At 44.9% G+C, this 19,829-nt stretch overlaps 1 protein-coding gene across 2 annotated transcripts in view; it reads right to left on the reverse strand.

The window, feature by feature from the left end:
- SERINC2 (serine incorporator 2) overlaps window positions 1–19,829 on the reverse strand; it is a 95,709-nt gene that overhangs the window by 31,878 nt on the left and 44,002 nt on the right. For both annotated transcript variants that reach the window (XM_075335954.1, XM_075335953.1), the window contains exons 6-9: window positions 16,433–16,602; window positions 14,577–14,667; window positions 11,200–11,335; window positions 10,843–11,049 (exon numbers count right to left, since the gene is read on the reverse strand). In XM_075335954.1, coding sequence (XP_075192069.1) covers window positions 10,843–11,049; window positions 11,200–11,335; window positions 14,577–14,667; window positions 16,433–16,602 — 604 coding nt within the window. The remainder of the gene's footprint in view (window positions 1–10,842; window positions 11,050–11,199; window positions 11,336–14,576; window positions 14,668–16,432; window positions 16,603–19,829) is intronic.

The following is a 19,829-nucleotide window of genomic DNA, read 5'->3' on the forward strand; positions in this document are numbered from 1 at the left end:
ACGCGGCGATACCAAAAGTGTGTATATTTTTTAGTTTTTTAACCCTTTAATTTTCAATGGGGGGTGATTTGAACTTAGGTTTTTTGTTTTTTTTTAATTTTTTAATTTTTTTTTTTTTTTTATTTATTTTACTAGTCTTCCTAGGGGGCTATTGCGATCAGCAATCCGATCGCTCTGCAGTATCTGCTGATCACAGCTACACAGCTGTAAACAGCAGATACACTCTTTCTCTTTTGCTGTGCCGCTGGCACAGCGAAAGTGAAAGCAAGTCATGTGTAGTACAGGAGTCATCACATGACCCTGTGCTACCATGACAACTATCGGAAGTCACGTGATCGCGTCACGTGACTTCCAGTATCGGGCGGTAAAACTTTACCGCGATCGCGTTTATAATGGCGCTGTCACTTATGGACAGCGCCATTTAAGGGGTTAATCGGCACGAGCAGATAACGATTCTAGCAGGCACACATCTCAGCTGTGAAAATCAGCTGAGATGTGCGCCGATCGCGGCATGCTGCCGCCGGAGAACCGCGGGCAGTAACATTATGACATTTAGGACGTAATTTTACTGCCCGCGGTCGTTAAGGGGTTAAAGCATGCCTCGATACAGAACTCACTCTGCAGTACATTAGTGCAGAGTGAGCTGTCAGTTAAAGTGCCATGTTGTGCATTATAGCCAGCACTCAAAGCTATGGTCTGTGACTGTAGCCATTCTGGGCACACCTCTATAACGGAAAGCCGGTGGCCCCTGGGAGGGAGAATGTAAATTTTCTCCCGATAGCCAGTCTTTTGGTAAGTATACATGAAAACTTTGTAATCGATCCTAGAAGAAAGGCAGAAAAACATTCTCCTGCCAGTTCAAATGAAACGACACTTGGAAAATTTAGAAATTCCTTGAGTAACAACAATCATCTCCTCATTATTGGGAAAATCTGTGTTCACTGAAGCCAGATTTTAACCATGAATTATAGTATATTAAGAATGATCATATAAAGAGCAAAAGAATCCGATCTCTCCAATAAGACATATTAGAAACGTTCTTATTTTCATATGTACATTGAAAAATCGGGGAAGTCTCTGTATTCCCTTTGCATTTGGTCTTTATTATCCACTCCTTGCTGTGGCTTCAAAAACTGCATAAAATCCACACAACAAGCAGACCAATTTTTAAGCTTATTTTAAAAATACACCAAGGTTACTTACCGGTAGCCATTTTTTCCAGAGCCCATGACAGCACCACGTGAGAGCAGGATCCGCCCAGCAAGGACAGGAAACCATTCTGAAATAGAAGGGCGGTACCTCTCCCCCTCTTCAGTTGTTTTCTGAGAATGAGAGGACCTCCAACCATCGTTAGTAACTTAACTCCGTCACCCACTAATACACACGCACACACACCATTATAGTGCACACCCAAGGGTGTAAAAGAAGAAGAACAAGAAGAAAAGGGGGGGGGGGGGGATTATATGGGTGCTGTCATGGGTTCTGGAAAAACCAGCTACCATTAAGTAACCTTGGTGTTTTCCCTCACCCATGACAGCACCACGTGAGAGAATTACAGAGAACTGTATGGCTTAGGGAAGGACCACTGCCTCGAGAACCCTTCGACCAAAGGAAAGATCAGCTGAGGAAGATAGAACCAGTCGGTAGTGTTTGAAAAAGGTAGTTTGCGAGGACCAAGTAGCAGTCCTGCAGATCTGGTCAAAAGATACCCGTGCTTTTTCCGCCCAGGAAGTCAACATCGCTCGGGTGGAGTGAGCCCGAATATCATCATGGACAGCAGCACCACTAGCAAAATTAGCTAACACAATAGCTTTCCTGACCCATTTAGATATAGTGCTTTTAGTCACTCCTAACCCTTTTTTTTCCCTGATATATACAGAGATTGTGTTTTTATTAACTGCTCTGCTGCTGACATACACTGAAACAGCCTGTCTGACATCTAACTTGTGGAACTGGCATTCACCTGGAGTTTTCGGGGCAGCACAAAACAAATTATTTCCTGAGATCCATGAAGGTGGTAGCAACTTTAGGGAGATAGGCCGGATCAGTTCGCCGTATTAACCTATCCTCAAGCACTTGAAGATATGGAGGAACTATCGAGAGCGGTTGGAGATCAGTGAGTCTACGGGCAGATGTCAAGGCCACTAGTAACACTGTCTTCAGGGTTAGCTATATAAGGGGTACTGCATCCATAAGCTCAAATGGGTGCCCTGTGAGGGCTTCCAGCACAAATTTTAATTCCCAAGGAGGAACTGTAGAAATGGCTACAGGTCTAGATCTATTGCAGGCTTTCATGAATCTTTTAATCCACCTATGTCCCGCAAGGTCATAATCATACAGGGCCCATAAAGCCGAAACTTGAACTTTTAAGGTGTTGACTGCCAGTCCTAATTTAAAGCCCTTCTGCTAAAATAGTAGAGATAAAAAAATTCCCTTAGATGCAGGGATTTCTATTTTTTTTGTAGTGTAGACACAAGAGCTGATGAGAATCCCTGACGTTTCAGTAACGACCTTTCAAGATCCACGCCGTCATATGGAAGCCCTTTTGTTGTGCATGGAACACTGGACCCTGCACTATATCAGGAATCTCTGGAAGGACCCAGGGATCCATGAGTGACATCGACCTCAGGTGAGAGAACAAGGTCTGTTATACCATAAGTGCGCAATGAAGAACTCTCACATGCTGCTCCCCGATTTTCCGTATAACTGATGGTAGCAGGACAATCGGAGGGAAGGCGTAAGCCAGCAGGAATCCCATGGCAGTTGGAGTGCGTCCACTGCATATGGGTGCTCTGTGGGGTTTAGGCCAGTTTCAGACATCCATGTTTAATTAGGTAAAAGTCACACGCATGGTTATGGTCGTGTGTGTCACACGTGTGACATCCATGTTCGCATACACATGACAGGTACCGGAGACAACACTGGTCTGTGAAATAACAAGATTTTCCATATTTACCTGTTTTATTTGGCTCTGTTGCCTCCCGCTCCTGACCACCGCTCATTATATTCATTGATTATTCATCGCACTCAGGACCTGGAAGCCAGAGCATTGCAGGGACAGCATTGAAGGGACAGGGCAAGTATTCTGCAAGCACAGTGACATTCATGAGATCATTGTAGTTCCCAATGAACTCTGAAGACACCCATATGCTACAGCTTCACGGGTTCATCAGTCATTGAAAACTGTGAAGAGTCCCCGATGCTGTCCCCGCAATGTTCCGCCTTCCAGGTTCTCACTATACACACACACACACACACACACACACACGTCCCCAGCGATCCGGTCCCCGGCACTGAAGTCCCCCGCGATGCTCCGGCTTCCCTCTCCACAGGGCACTGAATATTCAGTGAGTATAATGAGCGGGGGTCAGAAGCAGAGACAGCACGGCTGTATACAGGTAAATATAGAAAATATTTTTATTAAAAAGACCAGTGTTTTCTCCTGTACATGTCACACTGATGTTACACGGATCACATCAGTGTGCGATCCGTGTGACACCCGTGCTGCCGGAGAAAAAACGGACATGTCTTCATGTGTGTTGCGGGGTCATGAGAGGTCACACGGTCCGTGTGAAAACACGGCCGTGTGAGTACCCGATATAATAACATGGAAACGTTTGGCATCCGTGTTAAAAACGGATGTCACACGTACCTAAAACACGGACGTCTGAAACCAGCCTTAGGGAGCAGAACCTGGCTACCTGTCTGTTGGACCAAGTGGGAAAAGATTTATTGGAGGCCTCCCCCACAAGCTACAATGCGCTGAAGATATTCAGATTCACCATTCTCCATGCTTCAACTCGTGACGATTCAGGAGTCTGCTGTTGTATTTGAAGACCTTTTATATGAAGGGCCGAGAGGGAGAGGAGGTGCTGTTCCGCCCACTGGAGGAGCCTGTAACATGCGGTCATCAGAGACTGGGATCTTGTGCCCTCTGGTGATTTATATAAGCTGCCGTGGACTGATTGATAATATTCGGACATTGTGGCCCAGAAGGACAGGAGAAAAAGGCTGTCAACGTCTTCTCTACTGCCCAAAGCTCTGAGGTTGGAGGGTTGTGCCGCTTCCCAGATTGACCAGGACCCCTGGGATATCTGCGTGTCTACATGTGCAACCCACCGCAGCTGGCTGGCATCTGTGGTGACTATCCTCTGTGCCCGAGTCAGCCATGGGATTCCTATGAAAAAGGTTGTCCATGGTTGTCCACCACCAGAGGGAATTTCTTGGTTTCCAAGGATAGAACCATTTCCCCCCTTCTAAATATTCTCCTAATTTTCTTTGGGCAAACCGGATTTCCCAGTGAAGACCCCTAGAGTGGAGCTGGCTCCAGGGCACCGCCAGGAAGCAGGATGTCATAATCCCTAAAATAGACATGGCCCTCCTGAGGGACATCTTGGGATGGCGTATGGCATGTAGGGCAAGCGATGACATTCTTAAGATTTTGTTCTCTGGTAAGCGACATATCTCTGAAGTCTACTACCACGATGTAGCAGTTCTGATGCAACAGTTTGATGGCTGATTGTACAGATTCCATCTTGAAGGGATGGGTCTGGATTTAGTCGTTCAGTTTCTTCAGGTTGGTTATAGTCCTGAACGAGACATCTGGGAGTTTTTTTTCACCAGAAAGAGAGGAGAGTAAAATCCCTTCCCTTGTTCTGCAAGGGGAACCTCGCAAAGGACTCGTTTGCCTATCACTTATGATCTCCGATTCCAGAGCTGCTTGTTCTTCCTGTGACCGCCGAAGGGGCGTTAGAATGTACGGATGTCGACGATATAGTGTAAATTGTATTTTGAGACCCTCTTTGATAATATTCAGAACATACTTGTTTGAGAAAATACTTTTTAAGGCGGCTAGAAAATGAAAAAGTCGACCTCCTACCTGTGGCCTGGCATCATTGGGATGGCTTTCTTGTGGAGGTGGCAGAACCGCAAAACATGAATCCTGATTCTCTTCTGGATTTGTGTTCCCACTTTTGACTGTCAGGAGATTTTCCCTTCTAAAATGTTCTCCTCCGAAAGGAAGAACGGTGTGAGCTAAAGGATTTCTTCCTATCTGCCACGTGTTCCAACGCTTCCTCTGCTTGTCAAAAAGGAGCTGACCATCACATGGCATTGTACATAGCTTATGTTCGGACTGTAAGTCCCCTGGACACCCTCCTTGCGGCACTGGATACACCGGCGGATCTGGCTCCCAACCTGATAGAACCTATGGATGTATCCGCTAGGAATGCTGCTGCACCCTGTAGAAGTGGCAGGTTTGAGAGGATCTGATCACGAGATGTTTTGTCTTTGAGTTGGTCTTCAATTTGCTGAAGCCAAACCATCAATGCGCGTGCCGCACAGGTACCGGCAATAGCAGGTTTCAAACTGCCCGCTGCTGACTCCCACACGTTTGAGATGATTATTATTATTATTATTATTATTATTATTATTATTATTATTATTATTATTATTATTATAGCGCCATTTATTCCATGGCGCTTTACATGTGAAAGGGGTATACATAATAGGGATAAGTACAATAATCATAAACAATACAAGGCACAGACTGGTAGAGGAGGATAGAGGTCCCTGCCCGCCAGGGCTCACAGTCTACAAGGGATAGGTGAGGATACAGTAGGTTAGGGTAGAGCTGGTTGTGCGGCGTTATATCAGACTGAGGATTGCGGCAGGTTGTAGGCTTGTCGGAAGAGATGGGTCTTCAGGTTCCTTTTGAAGCTTGTTAAGGTAGGCGAGAGTCTGATATGTTGTGGCAGAGCATTACAGAGTATGAGGGAGGCAAGGGAGAAACCTTGGATGCAATGGTGGGAAGAGGAGATGAGAGAGGAACAGAGAAGGAGATCTTGTGAGGATTGAATGTTTCGGTGCAGGTAAGTACCAGGAGACTAGGTCACAGATGTAGGGAGGAGACAGGTTGTGGATGGCTATATGTCATGATTATTGTTTTGAACTGAAGTCGTTGGGCAATGGGAAGCCAGTGAAGGGATTGGAAGAGAGGAGAGGTCAAGGAATAGCCGGGCAGCATAGTTTAGAATAGATTGTAGTGGTGCAAGACTGTTAGAAGGAAGGCCACAAGGCAGGAGGTTGCAATAATCTAGGCATGAGATAATAATGGCATGTACTAAGGTTTTTGCAGCTTCTTGGGAAAGGAATGTACGAATCCGGAAAATATTTTTGAGTTGGAGGCGGCAGGAGGTGAAGAGGGCTTGGATGTGAGGCTTGAAAGAGATCAGAGTCTAGAGTTACTCGAAAGTGAGCAGCCATTGACATTGATGGATATGTCAGGTGGGGGGGTTGAGTGAGGAGGAGGATGATGATTACTTCTGTTTTGTCCATGTTCAGTTTTAGGAATCGAGCAGAGAAAAAAGATGAAATAGCAGACAGACATTGTGGGATTCTGGTTAGTAGGGAGGTTGTGTCAGGTCCAGAAAGGTAGATCTGTGTATCATCAGCGTAGAGATTATACTGAAAGCCATGGGACTCTATGAACTGTCCCAGGCCGAAGGTGTAGATGGAGAACAGCAGGGGTCCAAGAACTGAACCTTGGGGAACACCGACAAATATGGGGCGAGATGAGGAAGTGGTGTGAGAGTGGGAGACGCTGAAGGTTCAGTTGGTTAAGTATGGGGAGATCCAAGATAGCGCCAAGTCTGTGATGCCCAGAGACCAGAGAATCTGTAGTGGAAGGGAATGGTCTACTGTGTCAAAGGCAGAGGACAGGTCCAGGAGGAGGACGACAGAGTAGTGTCGCTTGGCTTTTGCGGTTAGTAGGTCATTAGTGACTTTGGTTAGGGCAGTTTCAGTGGAATGATGGGGTCGGAAGCCAGATTGTAACCGGTCAAAGAGGGAGCAGGAAGAGAGGTGGCATAGGGGAGAAGTGAAATGGGGCGATAGTTTGACACGGAGGAAGGGTCAAGGGAGGGCTTTTTGAGGATGGGTGTGATGGAGGCATGTTTAAAGCGTGAAGGGAATACACCAGTTAGTGATAGATTGAAGAGATGGGTTAGGGCTGGGATGAAGACAGTGCTGCGATTGGGGATGAGGTGGGATGGGAGTGGATCAAGCAGGCAGGTCGTGAGATGTGATCTTGAGAGTAGAGTGGAAAGATGATCTTCTGTCATGGTGGAGAAGCTGGATTTGGAGGAAGAAGGCTGAGCAGTTGTGAGGAGTGGCTGTGGTGATTATGGGCCAAAGCTTGCTCTGATGTTGTCAATCTTCCGCTTGAAGAAAGAGGAAAAGACTTCAGCTGAGAGGGAGGTGGTGCCGGGGGACGGAGGAGAGAGTTGACAGTGTTGAATAGCTGTTTAGGGTTGTGAGATAAAGAAGATATGAGAGATGAGAAGTAGGTTTGTTTTGCAGCAGTGAGTGCAGACGTGAAAGCGGTGAGGGCCTGGTTTGTATGCGATGAAGTGCTCGGCGGAATGAGACCTCTTCCAACTGCGCTCAGCAATTCTGGAAGCCAGTCTCAATTATTTAGTCTGACTTGTGTGCCAGGGTTGCCTGTTGACTGTGCGGGTTTTGGTGTGTGTGAGGGGGGCAACTGATTAGAGAGCTGCAGAGATGGTGGTGTTGTAATAAAGTGGCGGGAGCATCTGCATCGTGTGAAGAAACAATGTCTGCAAGAGGGAAAAGAGACTGAAAAAGTGCGTGTAAATCAAGGTGATTGAGATTTCTGCGAGGGTGTGAATGTTTGTGGAGGAGGGGGTTATGTACTTGGAGAAGAGAGGGAAGAGAATGTTAGGTTGTGGTCAGACGGGGGAGAGGTGCATTAGAGAGGTTAGATAGGGAACAGACGCGAGTGAAGATGAGGTCCAGCGCGTGGCCATCTTTGTGAGTAGCTGCAGAGGACCATTGGGGGAGGCCGAAGAAGCCCCACTATGGCCCGGATTGCTTTGACCAGTTTTTCCATATTCTCAGCAGGGAACATGGTCTTCCCCCCCATGTCATTGTCAGACGATGAGGAATCTGAGCAAGACTTAAGACTGGATGAGGAGGAGGAGGAGCTGAAATCAGAACAGACTGTTAACTTTTTTTTTTTTTTTTTTAGGATAATCTTTAAAGAATCCTGTATTTTAGGACGGATAACCGATCTGAGCTTAGCAGAAACCCTTTAGTGTCAACGGATCCAGGGATTCCCAGTCAGTCTCTCATGCCGGTACTTGCCCAGCCTGACACTGCGTAGCAGCTGCAATCTGACGAAGGTAGGTACATTCAGTTTAGAGTAGCCGTTGACCCGGGGACCCTTCAGTCATTGTGCTGAGTATACATTCTGCACATAGCTTTTTCTGCCTGTGTGCTGCAAGAGGCGCCTGACACAATGGGCATTCCCTGTTCTTCCGCTTAGAGGTGACTTTTTTTGGGTGCAACCTAGTGTTTTTAGAAGAAAACCACAAGGGACCCATTAATAAATCGAGACATTCTCGAAGATCACTTACCAATCCACTAGATTGAAAGGGTAACGGATCTGGAGGCTGCGCTGGCTTATCTACTTTCCTGGTGGAGCCACAGGAAGACCTGGACCTCTGGCTGCCACGGCTGGGACGACTGCCATCCTTATATCCACGCTGAGGTGTTGGGGAGCGCTGTGCTTGTCTTCAGTCATCAGGAATGCAGGCATCAGTAAGTGCAGAGGCTTCTCCAGCCAGGGGTTATTTAAGGCTATAGCCCTCCTCCTCTGGTCCCGAATGGCTCCTCCCCCTTGCGATTCACCCCAGGGCTCCGTCGCCCATACCGCCAAGAACATTGCATGGGCGCCACCATGTTTGCAGCCCTGCCTTCAGGCGCTCTCCTGTGACGTCACACGAGCAAGCCCAAATCACCTAGAATTCTTCGGGCGTGCGTCACAGAGCGCGCCCCATACCCAGAAGGCCAAGCAGGCCGTGCGAAGAGGAGCGGAGGGGGGATGATGGTGCAGCGGTCCCGAGACCTCCATCGGACAGTCTGTGCCACCCGCACGGACAACAGGTCCCTCGAGGATTGGTGGACAGCGCTTCCAACCACAAAGAACGGCGCCACAGGACCAGCCTGCTCTTCCCGTCACTGGACGGGCTTGGGCGAGTTCAGGCCTCTTCTGGCCCACAATTTCTGTACCACGGTTCACAGAATGAGCTCTCCCATCAAGGACAGGAAACAAACTGAAGAGGGGGAGAGGTACCGCCCTTTTATTTCAGAATGGTTTTCTGTCCTTGCTGGGCGAATCCCTCTGTCACATGATGTCATGGGTGAGGGGAAAAAAAGTGCTGCCTTTGTGTATCACATGATATTAGTACATAGCTCATGTCTCTAGTAACGAATAAAGCAAACCTTCAACTGCGACTATATATTTGTCTATCTATAGATATAAAAGGGAATATTATCGGGGTAGATGTGCAGCAGATTTTCCATATATATTAACCAAAAATCTACAGCACATTACAGTAAAAGCAAAGTGAATTACATTTGAACCAAATATCTTCCACAGACTGCAGAATAAATCCACAATTACACTACTAGATGTCTACGCATACTGGGGAAACAACCCCATTTAGATAGAGTAAGACTAAAATTTCAAATCTGTCACCAAGTTTTTTATATGTAATCTGAGGTGCAGTAGGGGCAGAGACATTCCAGTGATGTGTCATTTGCTGGTCTACAGTGCCATTTTGATCTAAATCATGGTTTTCTCTGCTGCAGAGATAACATTGCTCAGAATGCCGAGTCTCTATAATCCCGCCCATACCTCTGATTTGCAGCTTTTTGTGTACACTGTATATTGACAGAAAGCAGCTAATCAGTGGTGGGGGTGGGGTTAGGTAGAGCAGTTGACTAGGCAGACTTAAGGTGGTGTCACACGCAGCGACAACGACTATGACGTCGCTGCTACGTCACCATTTTCTGTGACGTTGCAGCGACGTCCCGTCGCTGTCGCTGTGTGTGCCATCCAGCAACGAGCTGGCCCCTGCTGTGAGGTCCTCGCTCGTTGCTGAATGTCCAGCTTCATTTTTTGGTCGTCGCTCTCCCGCTGTGACGCACAGATCGCTGTGTGTGACAGCGAGAGAGCGACGAAATGAAGCGAGCAGGGAGCAGGAGCCGGCATCTGGCAGCTGCGGTAAGCTGTAACCAAGGTAAACATCGGGTAACCACGGTGGTTACCCGATATTTACCTTCGTTACCAGCCTCCGCCGCTCTCACGCTGCCAGTGCCGGCTCCTGCTCTCTGCACATGTAGCTGCAGTACACATCGTGTAATTAACCCGATGTGTACTGTAGCTAGGAGAGCAAGGAGCCAGCGCTAAGCAGTGTGCGCGGCTCCCTGCTCTCTGCACTGTGACATGTAGCTGCAGTACACATCGGGTTAATTAACCCGATGTGTACTGTAGCTAGGAGAGCAAGGAGCCAGCGCTCAGTGTGCGCGGCTCCCTGCTCTCTGCACATGTTGCAGCACAGCGACGTATGTTATGATCGCTGCTGCGTCGCTGTATTTGACAGATAAGCAGCGATCATAACAGCGACTTACAAGGTCGCTGCTACGTCACAGAAAATAATGACGTAACAGCGACGTCGTTGTCGCTGTCGTTTAGTGTGACCCCAGCTTAAATTGAGGCAGCAACACTCAGCTTAGTAAGTGACATCACTGGAATCAGTCTCATCCCCCACATTATGCACCTTTTCCTAATACAAAGCAAAAACCTGCTGACAGATTCCCGTTATATTACGCTTTTTTTTTTTTTTTTTTTTTTTTTTTTTTTTTTACAGAAAGCACAAAAATGTCTTATTTTTAGAAAACCTGCCAAGTGTAAATATAACCCAAAACAGATTTTCATATCGTAATGAACATTTGTGATAAGCAAAGGTCTTTACTTACAGGTACCAATTTGTTAGTGTCATCATGATGTAGAGCGAGGCAAGTAAGAGGCAGAAATGAAAGAAGCTGTAGTTGTAGCTGACGCCATCCTCCTCATTGTCATACGCTCGATACACCCCATCTTCACTGCTGTGGATCGCTCCGTCTCCGCTCTTGTCTTCAGTTTGCATTAGCCTATTAACTTGCTGGTTGTTGGAGCTGCGGACACTGGAAACATAGGAGAAAAAGTGAAGTTCTGGACTCCACCAGTAAGAATTCCCAAGAGACCAAGTAAAAAGTGGTCCATTATAGCACATGAATGTAATGCATATTGAGGATTGCGCAGTACAGACGAGTATTAACCCTTCTGAATCTCACCTAATAAACAGAGTGCACAAGATGAAGATCACGAGGCCCACAATGCTTGGTGCGTCCCACCACTGAACCGCACTGGATGCCGAGGCCGAAGTGCCATTGTTCACAAAAGCCAGTAATGTGGGATTACAATTCCTGTCTGAGAGAGCAATAGCAACCGATTAACATCCCGAGCATTGGGCAAAAAATGGGCACAACAAACCAGCTTCCAGTCTCCATTGTCCACATACTTTCAAATCATGATTAACCCTTCTTGGACTAGGGAGTTTACTTTTTGCGCCTTTGTTTTTTATCTATACTGCTTTCAAAAGACATAACTTAATTTTTCACTCGATATAGCCATATGAGGGCTGCTTTTATGCAAGGGATATAGTTTTGTTGATGCTTTTGATTCCAATTTTATTCATGCAAAGGTTTATATTATGACGTTTCGGCCATACAATTTAGGCCTTTATCAAATAAATGTTCACACAGGAAACGTATATGAAGCTAGACTGGTGAAATTGAGTTCACATGTGTTTGGCCAATGGACCTTAGTAATCAACCTTTGCTATTGTCTATATGGTATACCTCTTGGAGACACAACGTTCATTAGAGAGCTGTGGCGTATGGCCCACTTTATTATTATCTATGGGATAAGTCTCCCATGGGCCTCATGTTCAATAAATTGCTGTGGTGTAGGACCCACCAGGTTGCACAATGTGTGTCAAGATCAATATTATGTAGTAGAAGAATAAGACTCCAAGTCCTTGGAACTTATTTCACTGTCAAGGTCTCCTTAGGGTATGAAAGCACTGTATATACAGCCCCCCTGTAGAGATCTGGGTATGCAAGATGCAGTGGTGATTCCATGGGGATGAGAGGCTGTGTATGGGGTGAGAGCCCGTGGAGTCCATGATCTCTACAGGGGAACTGTAGATACAGTGCTTTCATACCCTAAGGAGACCTTGACAGTGAAATAAGTTCCAAGGACTTGGAGTCTTATTCTTCTACTACATAATATTGATCTTGACACACATTGTGCAACCTGGTGGGTCCTACACCACAGCAATTTATTGAACATGAGGCCCATGGGAGACTTATCCCATAGATAATAATAAAGTGGGCCATACGCCACAGCTCTCTAATGAACGTTGTGTCTCCAAGAGGTATACCATATAGACAATAGCAAAGGTTGATTACTAAGGTCCATTGGCCAAACACATGTGAACTCAATTTCACCAGTCTAGCTTCATATACGTTTCCTGTGTGAACATTTATTTGATAAAGGCCTAAATTGTATGGCCGAAACGTCATAATATAAACCTTTGCATGAATAAAATTGGAATCAAAAGCATCAACATTCTCTATTTTTTTCATGTTTTCTGAGTGCCCGAGCTGACTCTTTATATATTTGACTTATTTCTCGGAGGCACCTAACCCATATGTGAGCCAGATTCTATTCTATATATAAGGGATATAGTTTTGACATTTTACCATATAATGCACTGACACAAAGAAAAAAAATTCCAAGTGTGATGAAATGGTGAAAAAAAGCAATTCTGCCATTGTTTTTTTGGGGTTTTGTTTTAATGGTGTGATAAAAAATGAACTAGAAACATGACTGCCCATGTCAGTCTGATTACAGCAATAAACATGCAGGACTTTTTTTTCTACTTAACCCCATCTCGATATGAGCAATTTCTGTTTTTTTTGTTCTCCTTTTCTGGTCCCTTTCTTCCAACAGTCATAACTTTTTCGTGTTTGGTCCACATAGACCTCCGAGAGTTTGTTTTTTGTGGGACATATTACAACCCCCACACAACTCTGACACAGCTTTTACAGCGTACATTGTGTGGTAATTACCTGGCACCATTATTGTCCAGGTCAGTAAAGGTACCGTCACACATAATGAGATCGCAGCTGAGTCACGGTTTCTGTGACGCAGTAGGGATCCCATTAGCGATCTCATTATGTGTGACATCTACCAGCGATCAGGCCCCTGCTGTGAGATCGCTAGTCGTTGCAGAATGGTCCAGGCCATTTTCTTCAAAGGCGATGTCCTGCTGGGCAGGACACATCGCTGTGTGTGACACTGTGTGACAGGGTCACAGTGACTGCTGAGATCGTTATACAGGTCGCTACTGCGACCTGTATCGTTCCTGGATCGCTGGTAAGATCTGACTGTGTGACATCTCACCTGCGACCTCCCAGCGACTTACCTGCGATCCCTATCAGGTCGCATCATTTTCGGGATCACTGGTAAGTCGTTGTGTGTGACTGGGCCTTAAGAGTACGGCGACATCAAGCCATCATGTTTGTTTTACTTAAGTGGTGGGAAAAAAAAACATTATACATTTTTTTTTATTATTGTGTTGTCATTTTCTGAGACCCATAACGTCTTCATTTTTTGGTCTATGTAGGGCTTATTTTTTGCATGGCGAGTTGATGTTTCTATTGATACCATTTTGTTATAAATATGATGTTTTGATCGCTTCTTACTTCATTTCTTGTAGCGCTGTGGCAACCACACCCCCCAAAATTACTTTTTCTTTTCGGTTTACAGATCTGGTTAATTTAGTATTTTGATATGGAAGGAAAATCATACTATCCTTTACAGCCCAAGCACAGGCTGAATTCCAACGAAACTGTGTTTACAGCAAACCCCCGGCTGCCATAGCAAGTCATCGGCACCCCGCCTACGCATCACAGGGCGCATAGAATGACGCTCCCCCTTACTGCCACGCTATTAATGCCACTGTCAGAGATTGGCAGTGGTACTTAGCAGGGTAACAGTCGATCGCGCCGCTCCACCCTCGGCTGTTAGAAGAAACACAATCTACATACACCCACTCCCAACTTGTATAAAAACAATTGGGGGTTTTGGGTCATCATTTTCTGAGACCAGGAACATTTTTATTTTTCTTACTCATGGGATTGAGTGATAGCTCACTGCCCAAGAAAATCAAGCAAACATTTTTATTGATGCCAACTTTGTGTACATACGATGCTTGGATGCTTAATTAAATCTACATTTTAATAAAGCCAACTTTACAGATGCGGCGATACCAAATGTTTTTTTCCCTGTTAGAGACATGCTGGCTAACATAGCGAATATCCGCCTGTGTGTGGAAGAAGCCCAGCTCCTGAGCGCCCTCCATACCTTAGGACCCCTTCCCAGGATGTCAATACTAAGTCCTTTTGTGACAAGGGGTTAACATTATTTCAGACACCTGTACGTACCACAGTAGGTATGATTCACTGGTGGCACAGTATGTGCCAATTCCTGAAATATATATGGTAAGTTACAGCAGAGCATTATATGCCCAAAAGAAGAGTCATTTCTCTATATTGTGCAGTGGGTCAAAGACATATATTGGGACCCATCATGTTCAGCTTACCAGGAATATTTGCCATAGCAGACCAGGTGACAAACATGGTGTACAAGGTAATAACAGATGCCTGTAGTAATCCAGAGTGTGGATGAACCTCCTGCAGAAGAGAGAAAATAGAGCAGTCAGGTCAGCATTCAATCCTAAAACTAATGAGCTGCTGGATAGCAGCACTCTTCACATACAGGGCTGCACGCATCTCCCATGTTGGTTGCTGTTCTCCAGCAGAAGAGGTTGCACTCTCAGATTTCGTTCTGGTCTGATAGTTCCCATTGAAATCTATACATGTACAGTCTGCACTCTGCCCATGTTAGTGGGTCCAAACAGGACAAAGCCGAACAGCGAGCAGAAGAGCAAGTGGTTTGGCTACTGCCTTTTCACAATCACACTTGTTGGGACTGTGACAATGTACGTCCTCCATACGGTAGAATGTAAAATATCCTTATCGTGACGGATTAATACATGTCATGTTTGAAAATTAAAAGCGGTTTTCTCCACTTGTATCTTCAGAAGCCCACTGCTCGCGGTCCCCAGCTCCCTGCTTTGCAGGAAGCAGTGCACTCCTGAAGACTGCCCTCTCCCATGTGCTGGAAGCAATCTGGGCAACTTCAAAGCAGCGCTCATTGCCCAGGCAACCGGCCATGATGCTGCTGCAGGGTGGTTGGTAACCTAGGCAACAAGCTGTAGATTATAAAATTAAAAATCCCTATCTTAAAGAACAGGAAGGATTTTTATTAAGGGATAAAGTTGCCTTGTTTTTACAAGCACTTTGCAATTCTACCCACGTATGCACTTGAGACAACCCCCTCCAATCCCTAATGTAAAGTCTCATATGTACGTGATTGCAGGGGTGAATGTGTGACAATGGCTCGGGAGCTGAGTTCTCTCCACTTCTATTAATCATTTAAACTCTGCGGTCAGTCTCGGACAGCATCATTTAAATAGCACACACCGGCAATCAGCCCCCCACAACGTGATCATGGGGCACCGATGGGAAACCATGCCAGTTAGGGGCTTGCTGAAGGCCTACATTGCTGCAGCTTGGTGCTCCTGTGAATATTACAGTATATGGTTTAAGGGGACTAAAAGGTAAGAAGAAAAAAAAAAAAAGTTTTAAAAAAATATTTTACTAAAAAATACAAATACAAGCGCTCTATGCAAGCCACTAGTGTGCAGTTTTATCATCCAGCAATCGCCCTCCTCCATTCCATGGAGGTGTGTGTGTGATTTGCTCCTCCTGCACCTGTGACGCTTCCACTTTAGTGGGGGTTTAGCTGTATCCTGCTAGAGTACTAGTTTTTGGCCAGGGTGATGTACACACTGCAGCCCAACTTGCTGTAAGTAATAAAAAATACAAATTCGAATCACCTATTTCAAAGTATAAAAACTAACCCAAAAAAGCTAAAGCTACAAAGACAACAAAATGGAAATGGAAAATGAAAAACAGCAGAATTACATTTTTTTTTTCGGTCACTACTTCTCAATTAAAAAAAAAATAAAAATGAAAGCAATTAAAATGTTCCATTTCCCCTAAATTGACATCAATTTAGTGTGGGGGGCTTGGTTAGCCATCGCTCCGCATACACAGAGGGGTGATTGAACCCGTGGCGGTGCCTCCACCATGACTGACACCAGAATGTTGCCAGGAGGAATAAAGTTTATTTCCTCCTAGCAGCGGTGTTCAGTGTGCAGAGGCCGGGCAGGTTCCAAATGCTATTAACCTGCAGACGAACCCCATATCTGCAGGTTAATAGCATTTTTTCCACATGACTAGTTCCATTTAACATTTCATCAGTTGTACATTCTGTGGTCTGATGAATACGCTCAGTTCTTAATCACATCAGCAAACCCCTTTAGCTTCTTACCTGGACTTTAGGAAGGATTGATACAATAGAAACTATAACACAGAATATGAGGTTCAAGCTGATGAACACTTTGTTGTGGACACAACCATCCGGCTTGGTGTAATATATATATAGGACAACGATGGCAGCAATTGAGGCAGCATACAACAGCAGAGTACAGATGAGGAGGGCTACAACACAAAACAAGTAGATTAATCTTTCTGGTTATAGGCAGAACGTGTAAGATCCTACACCTGAAGCAACGATCACCTATGTATTTAATCATTTCTGCAGACACTGACATGGATTTTCAGTCTGGTTTCTTCCTTATTTTTAGATTTTTCTTTAACATGATAATGGTGCATCTATCTTGCCTTTGCTTCTATTGAATTGTATTAAAGCACCATTATAGCGCTGCAATAAAAAAACAAAATCGCTGGAGTAATGCTACTAGGCTAAGTTCCATGCCACTAATCTTATACTTAACAGTACCGTCTATCTTTTATCCACGCCGCTCCAGTAGGTATTCAGACGTCTGTGACCTGCCAAATCGTTCCAGTTTGCTGGAGTGAAGCAGAGGTCACTTTTCAATGCAAGTCTATGAGAGCCTTGTCTGTCACACAGACTTGCACTGAGAGTTTCAGACCGTTACCTCTAACTTTCACAAGATGGCAGCGTGGAACCAGAGAGGTGAAGGGAAGAACAGAAGATGGTGGGTGTTGAGTATTATACTAGGGTCAGGGATCTTATATTCATAACACCACTCCTGCGTTAAAATAAATAAAAAATAAAAAAAATGCTAGAATGGTGTTTTAAAGAGTATTCAAAGATTCACTTTACTGCAGCTACACTGACCACAGGAAACAAGAGTTTGGAAATGTTCATTGACTTCTTTTAGAGAACTTTCTAGGCATCTTCTGTGACCTGTGCAGTGATCATGATGCAGGAAGGAGGTGAGCTGTGTCCTAATGTGACTGGAGGATCCCATTTCATATGCAGTGTCTTAAAGTATTCAGCCCCCTTGAATTTTTCAACCTTTTCCCACATTTCAGGCTTCAAACATAAAGATACAAATTTTAATGTTATGGTGAAGAATCAACAACAAGTGGCACAATTGTGAAGTTGAACGATATTTATTGCTTATTTTAAATTTTTGTAAAAAAAAAAAAAAATGAAAATTGGGGAGTGCAATATTATTCGGCCCCTTTACTTTCAGTGCAGCAAACTCACTCCAGAAGCTCATTGAGGATCTCTGAATGATCCAATGTTGTCCTAAATGACTGACGATGATAAATATAAGCCACCTGTGTGTAATCAAGTCTCCGTATAAATGCACCTACTCTGCGATAGTCTCAGTGTTCTGTTTTAAAGCACAGAGAGCATCATGAAGACCAGGGAACACAACAGACAGGTCCGTGATACTGTTGTGGAGACGTTTAAAGCCGGATTTGGTTGCAGAAGATTTCCAAAACTTTAAACATCCCAAGAAGCACTGTGCAAGCGATCATATTGAAATGGAAGGAGTATCATATCATTGCAAATCTACCAAGACCTGGCCGTCCATCCAAACTTTCATCTCAAACAAGGAGAAGACTGATCAGAGATGCAGCCAAGAGGTCCATGATCACTCTGGATGAACTGCAGAGATCTACAGCTGAGGTGGGAGAGTCTGTCCATAGGACAACAATCAGTCGTACACGGCACAAATCTGGGCTTTATGGAAGAGTGGCAAGGAGAAAGCCATTTCTCAAAGATATCTATAAAAAGTGTTGTTTAAAGTTTGCCACAAGCCACCTGGGAGACACACCAAACATGTGGAAGGTGCTCTGGTCAGATGAAACCAAAAATCGTACTTTCTGGGCACAATGCCTAACGATATGTTTGGCGTAAAAGCAACACCGCTCATCACCCTGAACACACCATCCCCACTGTCAACCATGGTGGTGGCAGCATCATGGTTTGGGCCTGATTTTCTTCAGCAGGGACAGGGAAGATGGTTAAAAGTGATGGGAAGATAGATGGAGCAAAATACAGGACCATTTTTGAAGAAAACCTGTTGGAGTCTGCAAAAAACCTGAGACTGGGACAGAGATTTGTCTTCCAACAAGACAATGATCCAAAAAAAAGTAAAATCTACAATGGAATGGTTGACAAATAAACGTATGCAGATGTTAGAATGGTCAAGTCAAAGTCCAGACCTGAATCCAATCTGTGGAAAGAGCTGAAAACTGCTGTTCACAAACGCTCTCCATCCAAACTCACTGAGCTCCAGCTGTTTGCAAAGGAAGAATGGGCAAGAATTTCAGTCTCTCGATGTGTAAAACTGATAGACACATACCCCAAGCGACTTGCAGCTGTAATTACAGCAAAAGGTGGCGCCACAAAGTATTAACTTAAAGGGGCCAAATAATATTGCACGCCCCAATTTTCAGTTTATTTTTTACAAAAATTTAAAATAAGCAATAAATATCGTTCAACTTCACAATTGTGTCCCACTTGTTGTTGATTCTTCACCATAAAATTACATTTTTATATGTTTATGTTTGAAGCCTGAAATGTGGGAAAAGGCTGAAAAATTCAAGGGAGCTGAATACTTTCACAAGGCACTGTGTATGAAGTTGTTACCTTTCATTGAAATCATGCCTGTGATCATAATGAGATGGCTGCTGAAAAGTAGTCTCTACAGAACCAGAATTAGGCGTCTAATATTAGGCTTAAAGTGAACCTGTCACCAGATTAGGTGACTATAAGCTGCGGCCACCACCAGTGGGCTCTTATATACAGTATGTTAGAATGCTGTATATAAGAGCCCAGGCCGCTGTGTAGAACATAAAAATCACTTTATAATACTCACCTAAACGGTCGGTGCGGTGCAGAATAGTCAGATGGGTGTCTCCATCCTCCTATTTCAACCATCTTTGTCCTCCTTCTTCTGAAGCCGGCGGGCATGATGCGTCCTACGTCATGCACACAGGCCGGCATTGAGGTCCTGCGCAGGCGCACCACAATACTCTGAGCTGCCCTGCTCAGGGAAGACCAAAGTGTGCCTGCGCAGGACCTCAATGCCAATGCGTGTGCATGATGTAGGACGTGTCATGCACCCAGGCTTCAGAAGAAGGAGAACAAAGATGGCCGAAAGAGGAGGCGCTGCACCCGGAGAACAGAGAGACATCTGACTAGTCTGCAGGTGAGTATTATAAAGTGATTTTTACGTTCTACACAGCGGCCTGGGCTCTTATATACAGCATGTTAGAATACTGTATATAAGACCACTGGTGGTGGCCGCAGCTTATGGGCCCCAAATCTGTTGACAGTTTCCCGTTAATAATCAGAGTAGGAATTACTACATTTTAGGCATTTTTTAATGTAGAAAAAAAAAAAAAAAACTAAAATATGTTTAATATTATTGAAACTTGAT

The sequence above is a fragment of the Anomaloglossus baeobatrachus genome, chromosome 2 (genome assembly GCF_048569485.1).
Source record: "Anomaloglossus baeobatrachus isolate aAnoBae1 chromosome 2, aAnoBae1.hap1, whole genome shotgun sequence".
NCBI classification, from domain to species: domain Eukaryota; kingdom Metazoa; phylum Chordata; class Amphibia; order Anura; family Aromobatidae; genus Anomaloglossus; species Anomaloglossus baeobatrachus.